This window comes from Rhinoraja longicauda, chromosome 7 (assembly GCF_053455715.1).
Source record: "Rhinoraja longicauda isolate Sanriku21f chromosome 7, sRhiLon1.1, whole genome shotgun sequence".
In the NCBI taxonomy this organism is placed as follows: domain Eukaryota; kingdom Metazoa; phylum Chordata; class Chondrichthyes; order Rajiformes; family Arhynchobatidae; genus Rhinoraja; species Rhinoraja longicauda.
The window spans coordinates 10,838,785-10,857,901 of NC_135959.1; the positions used below are offsets into that span (position 1 = coordinate 10,838,785).

At 41.7% G+C, this 19,117-nt stretch overlaps 1 protein-coding gene across 6 annotated transcripts in view; it reads left to right on the forward strand.

The window, feature by feature from the left end:
- Nucleotides 1-393: 393 nt before the first annotated feature.
- The window catches only part of herc2 (HECT and RLD domain containing E3 ubiquitin protein ligase 2), a 167,091-nt gene continuing 148,367 nt past the window's right edge, over nucleotides 394-19,117 (forward strand). For all 6 annotated transcript variants that reach the window (XM_078402096.1, XM_078402100.1, XM_078402097.1 and 3 more), the window contains exons 1-3: nucleotides 394-771; nucleotides 16,654-16,771; nucleotides 18,092-18,229. In XM_078402096.1, the coding sequence (XP_078258222.1) occupies nucleotides 700-771; nucleotides 16,654-16,771; nucleotides 18,092-18,229 (328 nt within the window). In that variant the 5' untranslated portion in view covers nucleotides 394-699. The remainder of the gene's footprint in view (nucleotides 772-16,653; nucleotides 16,772-18,091; nucleotides 18,230-19,117) is intronic.

The window sequence follows — 19,117 nt, forward strand, 5'->3', positions numbered from 1 at the left end:
GGGGATTGTTCAGCGTACCCTACAAAGAGGCAAGAGATCAGCCATGATTGATCGGCGAAGTAGACGCCATGTGATGGGCTGAATGGCTAAATTCTTCCCCTATCACTTATGACGTTATCACTAATGTTCGTTCTCAGTACCTGAACTGATGTACAGCACTTTGGTCAACGTGGGTTGTTTTGAAATGTGCTATACAAACAAAAATTGACTTGACTTGACGTTGGGCAGGAAGAACACCACACAAGAAGTCCCGCCCACCACGGACCGCGATTGGTTCCAAGGGCGACAGCCAGTGGACGACTGGATTGGACGACAGGGCCGTCAATCAATCAGCCCCTCCTCCCCCCCCCCCCTGTCTCCCCCCCTCCCTCCCACTGACGTCAGCACGTCGTTGCTAATGGCCGCTGCTTTCCCGGGTGGTTGATCTCCACTTCCTGGACTAAGAGGAAAGAGAGAGAGAGAGATAGAGAGAGAGAAAAAAAGAAAGAAGGGGGGAAAAAACAGAAGCTGGAATTAGAGAGAAATTAGGTTTAACGGCATGGGGGAGGAGAAGGAGCTCCTCTGAATGATTGCACGGGAAGGAAGGTTGGAAGTGAAAGGGATGCTAACGGCGCAGGGTCTCCGTTTATAACAATGCGTGTGTTTTTCCTCTGCTCTGGCTCTCCCTCCCTTTGCCATTGAAGAACTGAGGTAAGGAAGATGCCTTTCGAGAGGTTCTGCTTGGCAGCGCAGGCTCGCTTCGATTCGAAGTGGCTGAAGACGGATTTGCAGGTATTAAAATTAAATAGGTAATCATTTTATTTTGATGGGGAGGGGTGGTTGATATCGTCTCCCTGAGAACAGGCAATGTGGAACAAGTAAGGATAGTGATGCTGATGGGGGTGATGTATTTCTCTCCGGTTGGGTGGGTGAGGGATGCAGATGGATGCAGTGTGTTTATATTGCGAGCTGCCGTGAATCTGAATTGCTGTCTTCTCTCCCCTCTCTGTCTTGCCTCGTAATTTTCAAGGATGGAAATCTGTATTGTAGTGGGATTCTGTATTGTAATGGGATAACGAAGGCATATTAGGAATGCATTGGGTTTAAAAAAAAAATGACACAGTGTTTCCCTGTAAAACCCTTGTATTGTCTTGAGTACAGTTTGGTTTTGATTTGGGGCGTGTGTCAGCATTGCTGATGATTACTGGTGGTACTGAAATATACTACATTCTAAGGATCAGTATGTACACCTGGAGTGTTTAAAAAAAGAGTATTGCTATCAACAAAATATAATTTGTGGTGCATTGTTCTAATCTCCTTTTAGACTTTAAGTAGGCCTTTTCTTCAATGGTGGTGCACTAGGTGAAGCTGACTTATTCTTTTGTTAAAAATTCTTATTAATTGCGCTGAATCATTTGCATCCGAGCATCTTTTGGATTCTATTTTGTACGCAGTTTACTTGTTTTTTCAAAGTGTTGTTTATTGATGGGTGGGGGGGATCAGAAAGAGAAGGAAGAACCAGATGGTCATTTCAGATTAGGTTGATACGTAAAAAGAATCTAATTTGTCAAGTAAATAAAATAAGAAATTTATTAGAAGTACATGATGTCCTGAAAATTACTTGCCGTTAAATAGCAGGCTTAGATTTAATCTGGACATACTGAATTCCAAGATCAATTATATAAATCAGGGAAGGCCAACAGAGTATATGCTTATCCTAATGGAAAAGAGTTGTGATAGGAATGTGAACCTTATTTGGAATGTGCATCATATTTCTTGATTTGCTTCTATGCCAGAAGTCTTGGTGCTTTCGTTTCTGGAATCTAGTTACATACCCGGAAAACTGTATGCAAGGGTGAAGATTGAACAAAAGAGAAATAATTGCATTGCTAAGACAAATTAGTCCATGTTTAATTACAAGCGTTTTGCCCCGTTAATCCTTCATGCATCCATCTGGTTATTGCTTTTGATGGACTCTGCATATTAATTGAATAAGTGTCTTGGAGGAATACAGCATGGAATCAGGTCTTTTGGCCCAACTTGTCCATGTTGACCAAGATGCCCCATCTTTAGTTTAGAGACAGCATGGAAATCTTTTAAATATTGTTTTGTACCCACCTTTCCCTGACAGTTTGTTCCATATACTCACCACACTCTGGAAAAAAAATGCCCCTCGTGTATCTCTTCCCCACTCGCCTTTAATCTATGCCCACCTATTCCGAATTCCTGTACCCTGCGAAAAAGACTGCATTCACCCTATCTATTCCCCCCATGATTTCATAGACCTCTGTAAGATCATACCACCAAAGAATAACATACAAGCCTGCCCATCCTGTCTATAGCTCGGGCATTTGTCTTGGCAGCATGGAATGTAACATGTAAATCTTCTCTGTATTCTTTGACGATAGACACAAAATGCTGGAGTAACTCAGCAGGACAGGCAGCATCTCTGGAGAGAAGGAATGGGTGACGTTTCAGGTTGAGACCCTTCTGAAGTCTGAAGAAGGGTCTCTACCCGAACGTCACCCATTCCTTCGCTCCTGAGATGCTGCCTGTCCTGCTGAATTACTCCAGCATTTTGTGTTTATCTTCGATTTAAACCAGCATTTACAGTTCTTTCCTACATATTTGATCTCTATTCTTTCCAGCTTTATAGCATCTTTCCTTAGGCAAGATGACCAAAACTGAACGCACTACTCCAAGTGTGGCCTTACCATTATCTTGTACAATTGTACATAATATCCCAATGTCTGTACTAAATTCCCTGACTGATGAAAGCTAGTGTGCTAAAGAACTTCTTCATCACCCAATCTACCTTCAATGCCACTGTCAGGGAATGATGTACTTGTACTCCTGGATTCCTTCACAACACTCTCCAGGGCCCTACTGTTCACTGTGAAGTTCCTGTTCTGGTTTGACAAGCCCTCACACATACCTAAATTAAATTCCATTAGCTATTCCTAGGTCCAACTGCAGAGTTGACCAAGATCCCACCCTTTGAGGGACATTGTCTTCAAAATAGAGACGAGAAAGAATTTCTTTAGTCAGAGGGTGGTGAATCTGTGGAATTTATTGCCACAGATGGCTGTGGCAGCCAAGACATTGGGTGTTTTTAAGCAGAGTTTGATGGGTTCTTGATTGGGAAGGGTGTCAAAGGTTATGGGGAGAAGGCAGGAGCATGGGGTTGAGAGGGTAAAATGCCAGTTTTGGTTTAATTTATTGTCACGTGAAAAGCTTTTTGTTGCATGCTAACCAGTCGACAGAAAGACAATACATGATTACGATCAGTCCATTTACAGTATATTGATACATGATAAGGGAATAACTTTTGGTGCAAGGTAAACCAACTAAGTCCGGTCAAGGATAGTCCGAGGGACATCAAAGAGTAGTTCAGCACTGCTGTCTGGTTGTGGTAGGACGATTCAGTTGCCTGATAATAGGCGAAACTGTCCCTGAATCTGGTGGTGTGCGTTTTGACACGTCTATACCTTTTGCCTGATGGGATGATTGAATGGTGGAGTAAACACGATGGGTAGACTTCATTTAATTATACTCCTATGTCTTATGTTTACTCTAATTCTTGTTAATCATCTTTGCAGTCTATGATACCAACTATTTAAATGTCATCTTCAAACTTACTAAATATGCCTTGTACATCTTCATTGCTATAGATGACAATTGAGGCATAAATGATCTAAAAAATAAAAAAGCTGATGTTCTGCATCTCAAAAGTTTTGTTTCTATTTATCTGCATGTTCTCTTTCTAACTCCTGCAATCATTGGAGAAAGTATGAAATGGAAAGAGCTGAAAAGACAAAACCATGGTAGCTGCAGGTTTTCTGTGCCTCATCAGACCATAAACCGGGGGGGGGGGTGATTTAGGAAGCAAACATCTTCGTTCCAGATTATAATGATGGGTGAACATGTGGAATGTATATGAAAATGCAGCTCACAGAGGAAGCAGGCTTGGAAGTAGGGCTGAAATGGTCATTTACGTAGAATTGGAGAATGACTGGCAGATCATGATGAATTCTAAATGCTGGGTGTTGCTTTGTGATTGAAGTTGACAGATGTTGATAAGTGATGGGACTGAGAATAACAATGAACTGAAGAAAATAAACAAGGGTGGATAACTGAAAATAAACGGAAAGATCTTTGAAAATTAACAAGCTATGAACTAGGGTTTCAGTGGTGAGACCCTGAGACAGTGGTGTATTGTGGCTCCTATCATGGATGTGGTGTTCAACCAAAGTCATGTTCAATCTAAGCAAATGGTGCAAGAAGCATTGGAAACTTAATTCTATTGATCTTTACATGTGGGGTAATCTGGCACCATGATGAAAGTATGGAGCAATAATGCTGACACGTTTTGCCCATGGAACTTTACAAACCTGCTGTAAACAAATGGATGTGGAAGGTTTTTAATATTCATTAAAGTTAAAAGATTGCATTTGATTTATGTTGACATCACTTAGGAATACCTTTTTGTTGAAAAAACAAACATTTTATGGAAGTAAATTTGAAGTAGATCTTTACACTTCAAATGATTTTTGTTCGGTTTATCAGTTGCAGTGTTTTATAGAAATCCATTTAATGGGCCTGCACATCGTATCAATGTTTCCTGTAAAATATACCATTCACAATGGAATATTCTTTGCTTGACTTGTTTAGTTTATTATATAGTGAAAAGGTTTTGTTGCGTGCTAACCAGTCAGCAGAAAGACAATACATGATTAGGTTTAGTGGGATTTTAGCCAAACACGTGCAGACGGGCATTTTAGTCGACATGGGCTAGTTGGTCTGAAGGGCCTCTTTCTTTGCTGCATGACTCTAATACAAAACCAGAATAATTGAGGTTGAAGAGTGGAGCTCGCTATTCCTCTGTAAGATTTACAAAAGCTTGTCAATTACATTATGACGTGACAGTAATGCGATGGAACAGATTAAACCTCAGCGATGGGATTTTTTTTTTAGACTGATTGCAAAGCAGGAAAGATTGAGAACAGAGATTTTGTCAGCAGCCACAGGTAAGATATTTTTAGAAAAATTATCTCAAGCAAACAAATGTTATAGTCTTTCGTATAGGATGAAAGCAAAGATCTATGGGCAATAAATGCATTTGAGTGAAAACACAAGTGGTTTCTTTGTCTATTGCACATTGATAGTATTTAGATTATGTTTGAATGTGTCATCAGCTGAAATGTGGCTTATTCTATGAGGAACTTAAATGTATTCTTAACTATTACTTGGCCAAGGAGAAACTTTTGATTTAATTTGTAATCCAATATTTTTTCCTTATTTATATATAATCTCAGCAATACATGAAATACGTGAAATCAGCTTGTTAAAGGATCTGATATCTAAACAAAAAAACGCATTAAATGCACAAATATTGAAATACTTGGGAGCACACTGAACTGAGATAATTTAATTCTGGTTGATATTTACTCCTTGAAAGCCTCTTTTACTTTAGATGCAGGTTTATGTTTTTGATGCAAATGCAGAAATATTTTGAGTATTTCACCAGTTTGTGTGATTTTTCTAAAAAAAAATATCTATATACACTAAGATTCCCAATCTATTGTGTAGGTTAGTTATTACCTGTGCTGCCTGCACAAGTCCTCATGTTGCAGATGTATTGGGAGGTTGGCCTGCAAATTTCAGGAGTGGAGCTGCAATGCAGTTCACAATTCTCAGTTCTTCTGGATGATTTGTTAGGACGTTTTTCACTAAGTTTATACCCTGTGAATGAGCTACTATTTTTGTGCACGAGGTTTTGGTGGAAAAGAAAAAGATCTCCAATATCATATGACCTTTGAGGGTGTAGGAAGGAACTGCAGATGCTGGTTTAAACCAAAGATAGACACAAAAAGATTGAGTAACTCAACTCAGCAGGTCAGACAGCAGCTCTGGAGAAAAGGAATAGGTGACGTTTTGGGTCAAGACCCTTCTTCAGGCTGAGGGTCAGGGGAAAGGGAAATGAGAGATATAGATGATGTAGAGCGATGTAGATGTATTCGTTCTCACCTAGGCCACAGCTAATAATGGCTTGTTTCCTTTATTTATGTTACTTTTCTGCATATCTTTCATTCATTTGTTCTATATCTTTCTTCATCACCGTTTCTCTCTCACTCGTTTCCTTTTCCCCTGACTCTCAGTCTGAAAAAGGGTCTTGACCCGAAACGTCACCTACTCCTTTTCTCCAGAGATGCTGTCTGTCCTGAGTTGCTCCAGGGTTTTGTGCCGACCTTGGACAGTGTTGGTTGGAGTCTAACATAAATGGTTATATAGATTTGTTCTGCCAAATTAACTGATTCTGTTCTGTGTATCCACAAATCATGTGTATTGAAAATTTCTGGTGAAGATCAGGACTCTTTGAGACAGACCATATAACGTGACTGGACTGAGGGATGTGCTTGGTCTGATAAATTTGTCTGAGGAACAGGATTAATGATCACTTAAAGGTAGGGACTAATCTGAGATGGCTAGTGTGACTTTGTCAAGGGCAGATCCTGTCTGTCCAATCTGAGTGGATTTTTTGAAAAGGAAACATTGTATTGATGACGGCAGCACAGTAGTTGAAGTTTACTGGAAAGGCTAGGTTTTTATTCTGGGAGTGGATGATGCTATGGTAGGATATGATTGAGATGGATAAAATTATGAGGGCTTTAGAAAGGGAACAGTGCAGGAAATTTTGCATATCAATTGATAAAACTGGAGAACATAGATTTAAGGTATAGGATAAAAAGTTTGGAGATACAGCATGGAAACAGGCCTTTTGGCCCACCGAGTGCATGCCGACCCATTCACGCTAGTTCTATGTTAACTCAGTTTTGCCTCCACACATTACACACCAGGGGCAATTTACAGAGGCTGATTAACCGACAAACCCACACGTCTTTGGGGTGTGGGAGGAAACTAGAGCACCTGGAGGAAACCCACAAGATCACAGGGAGAATGTGCAAACACCACACAGACAGCACCCGAGGTCAGAATCAAACCCAGCGTTTAATGCTCTGAGGCAGCTGCCCTACCAGATGCGCCACTGTGTCACCCTTTAGTGGGAACCCTTTTTACCAGAGAGTGATGAGGACCTGGAGTCACTGCCAGAGGGAGAGGTTGAAGCAGAGTCGCTGACGACGTTTAAGAAATGATCGTATGGGCACTTGTATTCCCTCGGCAAAGAAGGCGGTGGGTCAAGTGCTGGACAATGGGGTGGGTGACCACTGGTCAGTGCAGATATGAGAAGCCAAATATCCATTTTCTCTGCTGTATTTGTGCATTATATACCAAGTAAATGTCTGAAGTTGGTAAAGGACTTACCATGGGCATCTACTGGAATTTCCGTCTTGGTGTCCTGACTGTTGTGGACTTCGTACTGTTAACAAATATCCTTTCAAAAATTAGCGTTTAAATGTTTTCATATTGCGGATTACATGCTTTGCATATTTTTAAATCCATAGAATTTATAATGATCCATTGATGTTATGTGAGACCTGAATTTAACTTGTCAAGTTCAGTCATTTCCTTTGTAGAAACAAGGAATGCTGGTTTACACAAAAGGCTGCGAGGTGCTCTAGTAACTCAGTGGGTCAGGCAGCATCTCTGGAAAACATGGATAGGTGACGTTTTGGGTTAGGACTTGCTGAGTTACTTGAGAACTTTGTGTCCTTTCAGTCATTCCTTTGTGTCTCTGGATTTTCGCATTGTTTAGCATTTAAATTGTTAATTTGTATTTCATGAAAGGTAGCTCAACTGCAGAGGTAGTAGAGAAAAAATGTAGCTTTGACATTATTCCACTCCTGTTTATACCTATGAAAAACAAATTGAGACATTGGATCTAAATCCTCCAGTGATCCTGCCAAGATCTTTGTGAGATCTGATGTGAGTAAGCTTCATTGTTCAACATTTAAATAGCTTTTTGTCAAGCTGGACATCTGTCTCCATTCCAAAGTAGCTATAAAAGGATACCAAAATGTGCCTGCTTGTAGACTTGTTTCAGGTTCAAAATCTACCTTTGCTGCAAGTTTGTCTGGAGGTAGGTAATGAGATTTCCCTGAAAGTAGTTCTTAGAAACATAGAAAATAGGTGCAGGAGCAGGCCATTCGGCACTTCGAACCTGCACCGCCATTCAATATGATCATGGCTGATCATCCAACTCAGTATCCCGCACCTGCCTATCTCCATACCCCCTGATCCCTTTAGCCACAAGGGCCACATCTAACTCCCTCTTAAATATAGCCAATGAACTGGCCTCAACTACCTTCTGTGGCAAAGAATTCCACAGATTCACCACTCTCTGTGTGAATAAAAACTTTCTCATCTCGGTCCTAAAAGACTTCCCCCTTATCCTTAAACTGTGACCCCTTGTTCTGGACTTCCCCAACATCGGGAACAATCTTCCTGCATCTAGCCTGTTCTTGATGTCAGCTTTGAGGTCCATTAAACAAAAAAGCATACTAAATGCTTTATTTGGGGACGTACTACAGAAGATAGGCCATATGCTTGCTGGAATTTGTAGAATTCGAGAAAATGCTGATTCATAATTTATCTTCAATAATGGCCAGAGAAAATTACAGAAACCAGTTTCCTCAAGAGTCAAGAGTGTTTTATTATTTATATATATCCCTAAATGGAAAATGACATTCTTACTTACAGCAGCATGACAAATATGTAGACGTGGTCCAGGTACTCCCCAGGTTACGATGGCTCGACTTGCGATAGTTCGACTTTGCGCTGGTGCAAACGGCAGCGACCCGTGGCGAACCGCCACTCGCTTCCGGGCAGGCACATGATCGCGTGTTTTCAATGCATTTCGACTTACGATACTTTCGATTTCCGATGGGTTTCTCGGAATGGAACCCGTCGTAAGCTGAGAACCTGTATAGCAGTATAACAGTATAACAGTATAACAGAACTTTATTGTCATTCGGTATAAATACCGAACGAAATTTCAGCAGTCACAAGACACAGCAAAAAAGAAAAGAACACAGGACACACGACCCCAACACCAACATCCATCACAGTGACTCCAAACACCCCCTCACTGTGATGGAAGGCAACAAAACTTCCACTCTCTTCCCCCCCGCGCCCACGGACAGGCAGCTCGACCCCTACCGAGGCAACCGACACGCACAGCCCCCGCAAGGGGATGGAAGGCCCCGCGGCCGAGCCCCACCGGGCACTGAAACGTCCCGCGGCCGAACCGCGCCGGCGATGTTAAGTCCAGCGGCCGAGCCGCACCGGGCACTGAAACGTCCCGCGGCCAAGCCGTGCCGGCATGTTAAGTCCAGCGGCCGAGCCGCAACGGGCATTGAAACGTCCCGCAGCCGAGCCGCGCCGGCGATGTTATGTCCAGCGGCCGAGCCGCACCGGGCACTGAAACGTCCCGCAGCCGAGCTGCGCCGGCGATGTTAAGTCCAGCGGCCGAGCCGCACCGGGCACTGAAACGTCCCGCAGCCGAGCCGCGCCGGCGATGTCAAGTCCAGCGGCCGAGCCGCACCAGGCGATGGAAGGCCCCGCGGCCGAGCTGCGCCCCGGGGAAGAGACCCAATAAAAGAAAGGTTTCCCCCACCCCACCCCACCCCCCCCCCCCCCCCCACACCCCCCCCCCACACCCCCCACACATACACAGCCAAAAACAGAAACAAAAACCATCCCAACACCGACACACACAAAAAAAAGACAAACAGACTGCCAGAGAGCCGCAGCCGTTAGGCGCAGCCACACGTGACCGGAGCCACTGTACTCTGTAAACACCATAATAAATGACAAAAAGTCCAGTATATAAAAAACAAACAAACAATAATAGTGCAAACTGCAAAGATAAAAACAATGCCCCCAAGTCTCTGTAATTCAGAGCCTATTTGGAGTTTGTAGTGTTTCATAGCCTGACGTTTAGTGGAAGAAGCTGCTCCTGAACCTGGAAGTCACAGTTTTCAAGCTCCTTTACCCTCTACCCGATAGCAGAAGTGAAATGAGAGTGGCCAGGGTGTTGTGGGTCTCTGATGATGGGTCAAGGGTTATGGGGAGAAGGCAGGAAAATTGGATTAGGAGGCAGAGATCAGCCATGATTGAATGGTGGTGTAGTCTCCATGGGCCGAATGGCCCAATTCTACTCTTATAACTTGTAAACTTGAGAGAATAGTTCTTGACATGCCAAATCTCCGTAAACCTCCAAGGATGTCGAGACGTTGATGGGCTTTCTTTATAATTGCATCAATGTCATGGGTGTCCTATGCAGCCAGGACATTCTCCTGTGAGTTATAACACTGCTATAACTCTTGCTTTTCAGAATAAGGATGATTTTGAATTAGAGGCCATGGGTTCAAGCCTTGTTCCGGATATTTGAGCAAATGATAAAGGCTAAATGCAATGCTGAGAGAGTATTATGTTGTGGGCAGTGTTTTTGTTGAAACAATTTGGGCTCCCTGATGTAGAGGAGGCCATGCACAGACTATGCGTCTGCCTTTCTGAGCATCTGCGTTCAGTCTGCCATCGTCACCTGGAGTTCCCCATTACTAACCATTCAATTCCCCATCTCATTCACACACTGGCTACTGCGTTCCTCCAATATCAAGATGAGGCCAAACACAAACAAGATGTACATCATGTCGCATCCTGCCTCGGTAGTCTACAACCTAACGACATGAACATCGTATTCTCCAATTTCAAGTATCTTGCTCCCCCCCTTTAGTCCCTCTGTTCACCCAGATACACTCACATATACCCTCTTTTCTAACGACATCATGTGCCCACTTGCCCTGCCTCTTCCACACCCACTGGCCCAATTAACCATCACCCACACACTCATTTCATATTGTCTTCTTCCTCCACCATTCCTCATCTGCCCACTCCACCTCCCTTATTTGGCCCCATACTTCCCTTTAATTTCCCATCAGTTTCCATCCATTTGCAGCCCCTGGTTAGCTTTACCTATCATGCTCTCCGTCCCTTTCTCCCCTCCATGATCCCATCCAGCAGTTCACCTATCATGTGCCAGCTCTTGTCCTGGTCCCCTAGCCTCTTTATGAAAGTTATCTCTCCTCTACTCCTTTAGTCCAGAGGAAGTGTCTCAACACGAAACGTTAACTGTCCATTTCCTTCCACAAATGCTGCCTGACCCACTGAATTATTTCAGCAATTTATGTTTTTGATCTACATTTCTATGTTGTCCAGTACTCACCCGACTTGCCTTTCATTCTCCACCCTTCACTGAACTTAAAACTCAGCTGTCCATTGCCAAATGCACAACACGTACTTGTGATCGCTTGCTGGCTGGCTTCTGATCCGGCAATGGCACAACTTCAAAATTGCCACCTTATTTTCAAACCTTTACATGCCATTGCCCCTCTGGGACCTCCTCGAGATTTTTGTGCTTCGGTTGTTCTGGCTGTTTCTACCTTAATTCAAATCATTTCACCAGCGGGACTTAGGAAAGTGTTTCAGGAAATCTTTCTGTGTAAAAGGTACCATACAAGTGAAAGATACTATTATCTCCTAAAGTTCTTTTCAAATGGGGATCATTTTCTTGGATAGATGTGTATGTTCTGAAAATGTACACAGTTAAAATTGATCTCAATCTTCTGAGGGATCAATTAGAGTTTGTCTCTCACTGTTCTATTATAAAACCAATGTACTGCAGCATTAATTAATTTTAATGCTGTGCTGAGGGGATGGAGGAGTGGTTGCAGATATTAAATAGGATGCAGTTGCAAGAGACATTAAAGCTTTAACTGTAGATCAAAGTAACTGCAGATGCTGGTTTACAAAAAAAGACACAAAGTGCTAAAGTAACTCAGTGGATTAAGCAGTATCTCTGTATGATATGGATCGGGGACGTTTCGGGTCGAGACCCTGCTTCTTCAGAATTAAAAGTGAATACTTCATTTTTTGAGAGGAAGCCTTTATACTTGTTTCTCTTTCTGATGTTCTGCACCCGGTCTTTTCACAAGCATCCTAATGATGTTGGAAAGTCTATTTTAACATTTATTCAACCCAGGTAGGGCACATTAACAGACCCTGTTTGTTCATACATTGAGTCATACTGCACAAAGCATGCCTTCAGCTCAACCTGTCCCTGTCAACTAAGATGCCTACGTTGGTTGAAATAGACGAGTGGGATGCTAGCTCGATTTGCCTACATTTCCCCCCATTTCCCACTAACCCTTTCCTATTCATGTACATATCAAAATGCTTTTCAATTTCGTTATGCCTGCCTCAGCTGCTTTGGCAACTCATTCCATATACATGCCACCCTCTGTGTGGAAAAAGTTGCCCATCAAGGGACAGTTCTTTTCCGAATCGACTGAAATCTATGCTTCTAGTTCTCTATACCACAACTCTTTGGAAAAAGACTGTATGCATTCATTCTATTTATTCCCTTTGTGATTTTAAACACCTCTATAAGATCACCCCTAATTTTCCTACTCTCCCAAGGAATAAAGTCCTAGCCTGCCAACCTCTCCTTGCGACTCATTCTCTCGAGTCCTGGCAACATCCTCGTAAATCTTTTCTGCACTCTTTCCAGCTTAATGGCTTATTTTGTATGGCAGGGTTACCAAAACTGAGCACAATACTTAAATACACTCTCAGCAACATCTTGTAGAACTGCAACATAATGCATTTTGCAATTCTCTTCATGGTCAAAGACAGTGTGCTAAAGGCAACTTTTACCATCCTGTCCACCTGTGATTCCACTTTCAGTGTATTATGTATTTGTGCTCCTGGGGCCCTTTGTTCTATAGTACTCCCCAGTTCCATAATATTCACAGTGTAAGTCTTTGGGTTGACTTCCCAAAATATTCCCATCAGTCTGAAGAAGGGCCTCGACCCGAAACGTCACCCATTCCCTCTCTCCTAGATGCTGCCTGACCTGCTGAGTTACTCCAGCATTTTGTGATACCTCCCAAAATATACACCTTGCATTTAAGATCATAATCTGACAGCACCTCAGTTTTATCTCAACATCGTAGGCCAGGTTCATACATCATCAAGAACAACATCAAAATTGCACGTCTGTGCTATTCCCAGCTCCAGGAAGCAGAAAATCAAAGATAAAAAAGAATGTAAAATGCTTGTAATTTATCGTCTGGATCAAATAGTGTCATGGTTTGGATATGGCATGGTTACCTTACTGTGTAAGGATTTGATGTGTGGCTCTGCATTTTATTGAGATGCATCTGATTTTTATTAGTTATTTAAGCAGTTTGTGACATGTAATTATTACCCAAATTATATATATAAAATTATTAAATGGTGTGAATAGAGCTGACTCTGTGCTCTCCGTAAGTTACATTGGCCTTCATCAGTCATGGTATTCGGCAGCTTGATTGTATTCATGTATAGTCTTTTCCTTGACTGGATAGCACGCAAACAAAAGCTTTTCACTGTACCTCAGTACACGTGATAATAATAAACTAAACTACATTTATTTAGTGTAGGAAGGAACTGCAGATGCTGGTTTATACTGAAGGTAGACACAAAACGCTGCAGCAGCTCAGCAGGCTAGGCAGCATCTCTTGAGAATAGGTGATGTTTCGGGATGGAGCCCATCACACCGCTCTCTCTCATCTGGACAGCCAGGGGGGCTATGTGAGGATGCTGTTCATTGACTTTAGTTCAGCATTCAACACAATAGTCCCCAGCAGACTGGTTGAGAAGCTGCTGGAACTGGGGCTTAGCACCCCTCTGTGTGCCTGGGTCCTGGACTTTCTCACTGCCAGGCCCCAAGTGGTCAGGATGGGGGAACACACATCTAGCTCCCTCACCCTGAACATAGGATCCCCCCAGGGCTGCGTCCTTAGCCCCCTACTGTACTCCCTGTACACACATGACTGTGGGGCCAGGTTCAGCTCAAACGCCATCATCAAGTTTGCTGATGACACTGTGGTGGTGGGCCGGATCTCCAACAACGATGAGAAGGCCTACCGGGAGGAGGTGGCTGATCTGGCACTCTGGTGTCAGGACAATAGCCTCCTCTTGAATGTCACTAAAACAAAGGAGCTGATTGTGGACTTCAGAAGGGCTAAACATCCAAGGACGTACACGCCACTCGAGATAAATGGGTCTATTGTGGATAGGGTGAGCAGTTTCAAATACTTGGGAGTCCGCATCGCAGAGGATCTGACGTGGGCAACGCACATTGCCGCACTGGTGGGTAAGGCTAAGCAGCGCCTTTACCACCTTAGACAACTGAGGAAATTCAGAGTGTCGCTGAGGATCCTTCATTGCTTCTACTCTGGGGCTGTAGAGAGCATCCTGTCCGGCAACATTACAGTCTGGTTTGGGAACAGCTCTGCCCAGGACAGGATGGCCCTGCAGAGAGTAGTGCGTTCGGCAGAACGCACCATGGGAACTACACTCGTCCCCCTGCAGGACCTATACATCAGGAGGTGCAGATCCAGAGCAAGCAAGATCATGAGGGACCCCTGCCACCCCAGTAACGGACTGTTCCAGATGCTACGATCAGGCAAACGTCTCCGCTGTCACGCTGTGAAAACGGAGAGTATGAGACGGAGCTTCTTCCCACAGGCCATCAGGACTGTCAACTTTTATAACCCCAGAGACTAAATTTTTGTCGACACTTTTTGTGCTATGTTTAGTAACTTATTAACTTTATTTATATGCTGTAACTGTAATTCTTTTTGTGCACAACCCGCAGGCATTGCCACTTTCATTTCACTGCACATCGAGTATGTGTATGTGACAAATAAATTTGACTTGACTTGACTTGACTAAATGGATAAGGTTTAGAGGGGTATGGGTCAAATGTGGGCAAATGGAACTAGACTAGATGGATACTTGGTCAGCATGAATTAGCTGGGCTGAAGGGCCTGTTTCTGTGCTATTTCACTATATAAATCTAATATTTATTGATTCCATTCTAGTAGCAGATCTCACCGACTTTAACAGTCGGGAGAGAGATGTCTGAAAAATGTTTTTCCTTATACAATGTTCTGCGGAGGGCAAACTGCATTAACTCCATGCATTTGCGAAGCAGATTGTGTTCTTTTCTGGCCAGCAGTATTTCATAAAGTGTGTTTACTCTTTAGTAGGGCCTCAATACATGTACCTTTTAGAAGTTATTTTCAATATTTATTGCTTGAGTATTGCCATGTTGTTCAAATTCAAGAACATTTTGTTTCTTATCAGCTGACTTGGGAAACATGATGCTTGTGGGTATGTGTATTTTTTGTTTGGGGTTTATAGTAGACTTATGGTGTTAATCGGTGCTAAGTTCTTAGCTTTGGCAGAGTGCATCTGTTTTGCAAAATAGTAACTTGTTTCCAGTCAACAACCAGACGAGCAGTAAGTAACATGGTCTGACCTCAGTGGAGCAATCTATGCAAGCTTTTGACGGGACGGTTGGCTCGTTTATATAGTATTGAAGAGCATATTATTCAATGCACGAGCCCAAGGCTAGTAATGTGAGATGAGGCCGGTGTAAAATCAGCATTTCACAGTGGTAACAAAAATGAAATTTATGAGCCCAAAGTTACTTGATTTATGATAAATTGAACTGATATTCATTATTTTATTTTCCTAACATGTCTGTAATGGAGCTATGTTTTAGATTTAATTAAAGGACAGTTGGTTTTTTACAGGTTCTGCCAAATTGAACCTCATTTATTCAAGTTATTTGTGGATTATCTATCCCATTGTTTAGTCAATGTTGCTTAAAGTCCTTGTCGATAATAATTGAGTTGGACGCTTACCAGGCCCCCAAAATGTCCACATTTTGTAATTTTATGCCATTCATGCTTAAGGAATTCTGTCGGTAAAAGAACATTTTAAGTTCAATTCACATAGGGGAATAGATTTTGGTTTTGGAATGAAATGTGGGGGAAAGATCTGATTATTGTAAGGACCATTAGTCTCTGGGCTGATGCAGCACCTGGTATGTTATTCTCTTCCCACCCCTTTCCAACAACATTGAGCTTTCCACATGGAATCTTTTAAGGAAATGCAATATTGATAGAACATCTGCAATTCTAATATGGGTAGCCTCCGTGTTGCATGTGGGTTGTGTTCCTCAAATGGGAAGCCACATCATATGCCAACGTGTCAACTAATGCAAGTTGAGAAATATATATTTTTTGCACATTAATTTTTTTCACTAATTTCGTGAGAGTGATATTATATTCAATTTGTCCAATTTTTGGTGGTGATTTGTGAGTCCTGTAAGGGCGAATTTCTGTTTCCTGAACTGCTGTAACAATGTCTGGAGAGAGTCCTGATCTGAAACGTCACCTATCCATGTTGTTCAGAGTTGCTGCCTGACCCACTGAGTTACTCCAGTGCTATGGTCTCGTACTGCTGTGTTCTGAAATTTGGACTTCAACAACAAGTGACTAAGAAATATTTATGATTAATTAACAAATAACAAAAAACAACTTTTTGGAGTGTCAAAATAATTAGTTTTTCCAAATACTTTTTTTTCATATGCGGATTGCATAGGTATCTGTAATTTGAATACAGCTTGGTACCAGGAATTTGGGCTACATTGGAAGCATCAGGAGTTTAGGTTGGAAGGAGTTTAGGTTGGAAATAAAGCAGGTTAATTTATTCATAAATTCAGTTTTGCGTCTCACTAATGATCTTCAGCATTATGAGACTCATCATATTTTAGCTCACTGAAGAATCGGCAGTCTTACTGTTTTGTTTTCATTTTAGCTTGCCTTCACTCGAGATGGACTTTGTGGACTTTGGAATGAAATGGTCAAGGATGGTGAAATTGTTTACACTGGTCCTGAAACAATACAAAATCTCAATGAGTCACTGGCATCAAAAGGTAATAATATATCAGTAATGTAAAACAAACATTCTAGGATTGTTGATAAATCATGCTCCATAATCTTGCATTTTTTGCCATCAGTTTGGAATGCTCTGTTTTGATGTTGCAAAAACAAATTTTCAAAAACGTTAAATGTTTTGATTAGTTTACAGATATTGGAAGTCATGTAAACCAGATATTCAGCTGACTGGTCATGTAAACTGAACGTAAAAATGAGTTTTTACTAGCTCTGCTAGTTTGGAAAAAATGGATTTTGTCATTATTTTTCTTTCTAAGAGGTGTAAGACATAAAGTCCCACATTAGATAATCTTAGTATTTAAGCATGGAAATAGGCCATTCAGCTTAACTCCTCCGCACTGATCAATGGATATCTTTCCAATTGGTCCAAGTGCTGGGTGATCAGATTAACATGGGAGGCAATCCAAGTGCTCATCTTGATATTTTTTAAATGCTGCCATTGATCCATCGTCAGCTACACTCAGGCAGTGCTTACCAGATACTTCCCTCCGTCTGTGTGAAGAAGGTTTCCTTCAGATTCTCTTTAAATCTTTCCTCCTTCTTCTAAATCTATGCCCTCTAGTTTTATATACCTCCGATACGGAGAAAGGTTTTCCTGCAGTTGACCATAATTATACCCATCATAATTGTACGCACTTCAGTCATGTCCCCTTTAAACTTCCTATGTCCCTGCGAGAACCGACCCATCTTCTGCAGTCTTTATTTGTAACTGAACCCCTGCATCCTAGGCAATATTTTGGTGAATCTCCTTTGCACCTCCAGTGTTATGGACCGCCATGCTCTCCAGACCTTTTGGGTCAATTGATGGGAGTACAATTAACGATTTCATGATTTAATTTGAAGAGATTAAGATAATTTATATGAAAATAGTTAATTGTCTTATTTTTTAACCTAACTGTTAAATCAGATACTGAAATTACAGGAGATAGACACAAAGTGCTGGAGTAACTCAGCGGGTCAGGCAGCATTTCTGGAGAAAAAGGATGGGTGACTTTGTGGGTCGGGATCCTTCTGGAGTCTGACGAAGGGTCCTGACCCGAAACGTCACCCATACTTTTTCTCCAGAGATGCTCCCTTGCCTTCGAGTTACTCTAGCACTTTGTGTCTGTCTTTGGTATAAACTAGCATCTGCAGTTCCTTTCTACACACTGAAATTACAGGTATGGGCTTCCATGTCGGTAATAAAATATTATATAGTTGATAATAACAAAATATACAATCATAATTGATATCTGTGATAATGATGAGGACAGTGGTGATTTGTTGAGCCTTAAAAACTTTTTTTCTTCCTATCCCAGAGGACAACAATGAATTTCAGGCTGGCTCAAAGAAGGATGACCAGAATGACAAAGAGAAAAAAGAGGAGGAAGAAACACCAACATCTATGTATAGAGCCAAGTCGATCATTGAATCATGGGTTTGGGGCAGGCAGCCAGGTACATATCACCTGAATAACAAAACATTTTTTTCTCTAAAGTTAAATTGTAAGCATTACATTGTAACGTTATCAATCCATGGTATTTCTTTGTGATTTTTCATTACATTTGCGTACAACTTGGCTTGTAATCATTTTCTGACTTTTTATTTGAAAATTCTTAAAGATTTTTATTGCTTTCATATTTAACTTGTCACTATTTATATTTAAAGATAATTGTATTTAAACTATTCTGTGACTTGGTAATTGGTTGTGCACACAGTTTTAAAAATTGGTTCTCAGTAAAAAGTTCAACCTATTCCTAAATATATTCGGAATAATGGGTTTTAATCACTCATGAGATGTAAGCATTGCTGGCATGTTCATCAATTTATGCCCATGCTGTTTGGCCTTCAGAGCATAGTTGTAAACTGTCTTGTTGATGTACTGTAGTCCTTGGGTATAACTACACAGCCTGAAATAAGATGAGCTCGTGATGAAGAAATGATCCTATGTTTTTAGACTTAGATGGTATGAGATAAGGACTGCTGGTCACGTCCTTTTGAAATCGGAGAGTTTTCAGGTTAGGAAGAGTTTTAAGAGCCTTTTGTTGCTGCAGCTGCATGGTGCTGGTAGTGGAGAGTTTGAAGTGCAGGATGGAAGGTGTGTCAATTAAGCACATTGCTTTATTTGTATTATGTCAAGCTGCTTGAGGTTTTTCAGAAGTGCATAAATCCAGGCTAGTGAGGCATTGTTGATCAGGGTTGTTCAACAAATTTGCATCCTTTCAGTTTCCTTCATTTAAACTGTTTCTGAACTGATGACACCGGAAACATAGCAATGCTTCTTAACACATCTGATATGTAACTTCCTTCTAAAGTTATCTTCTTTTAAACTGATTCAGGAAACA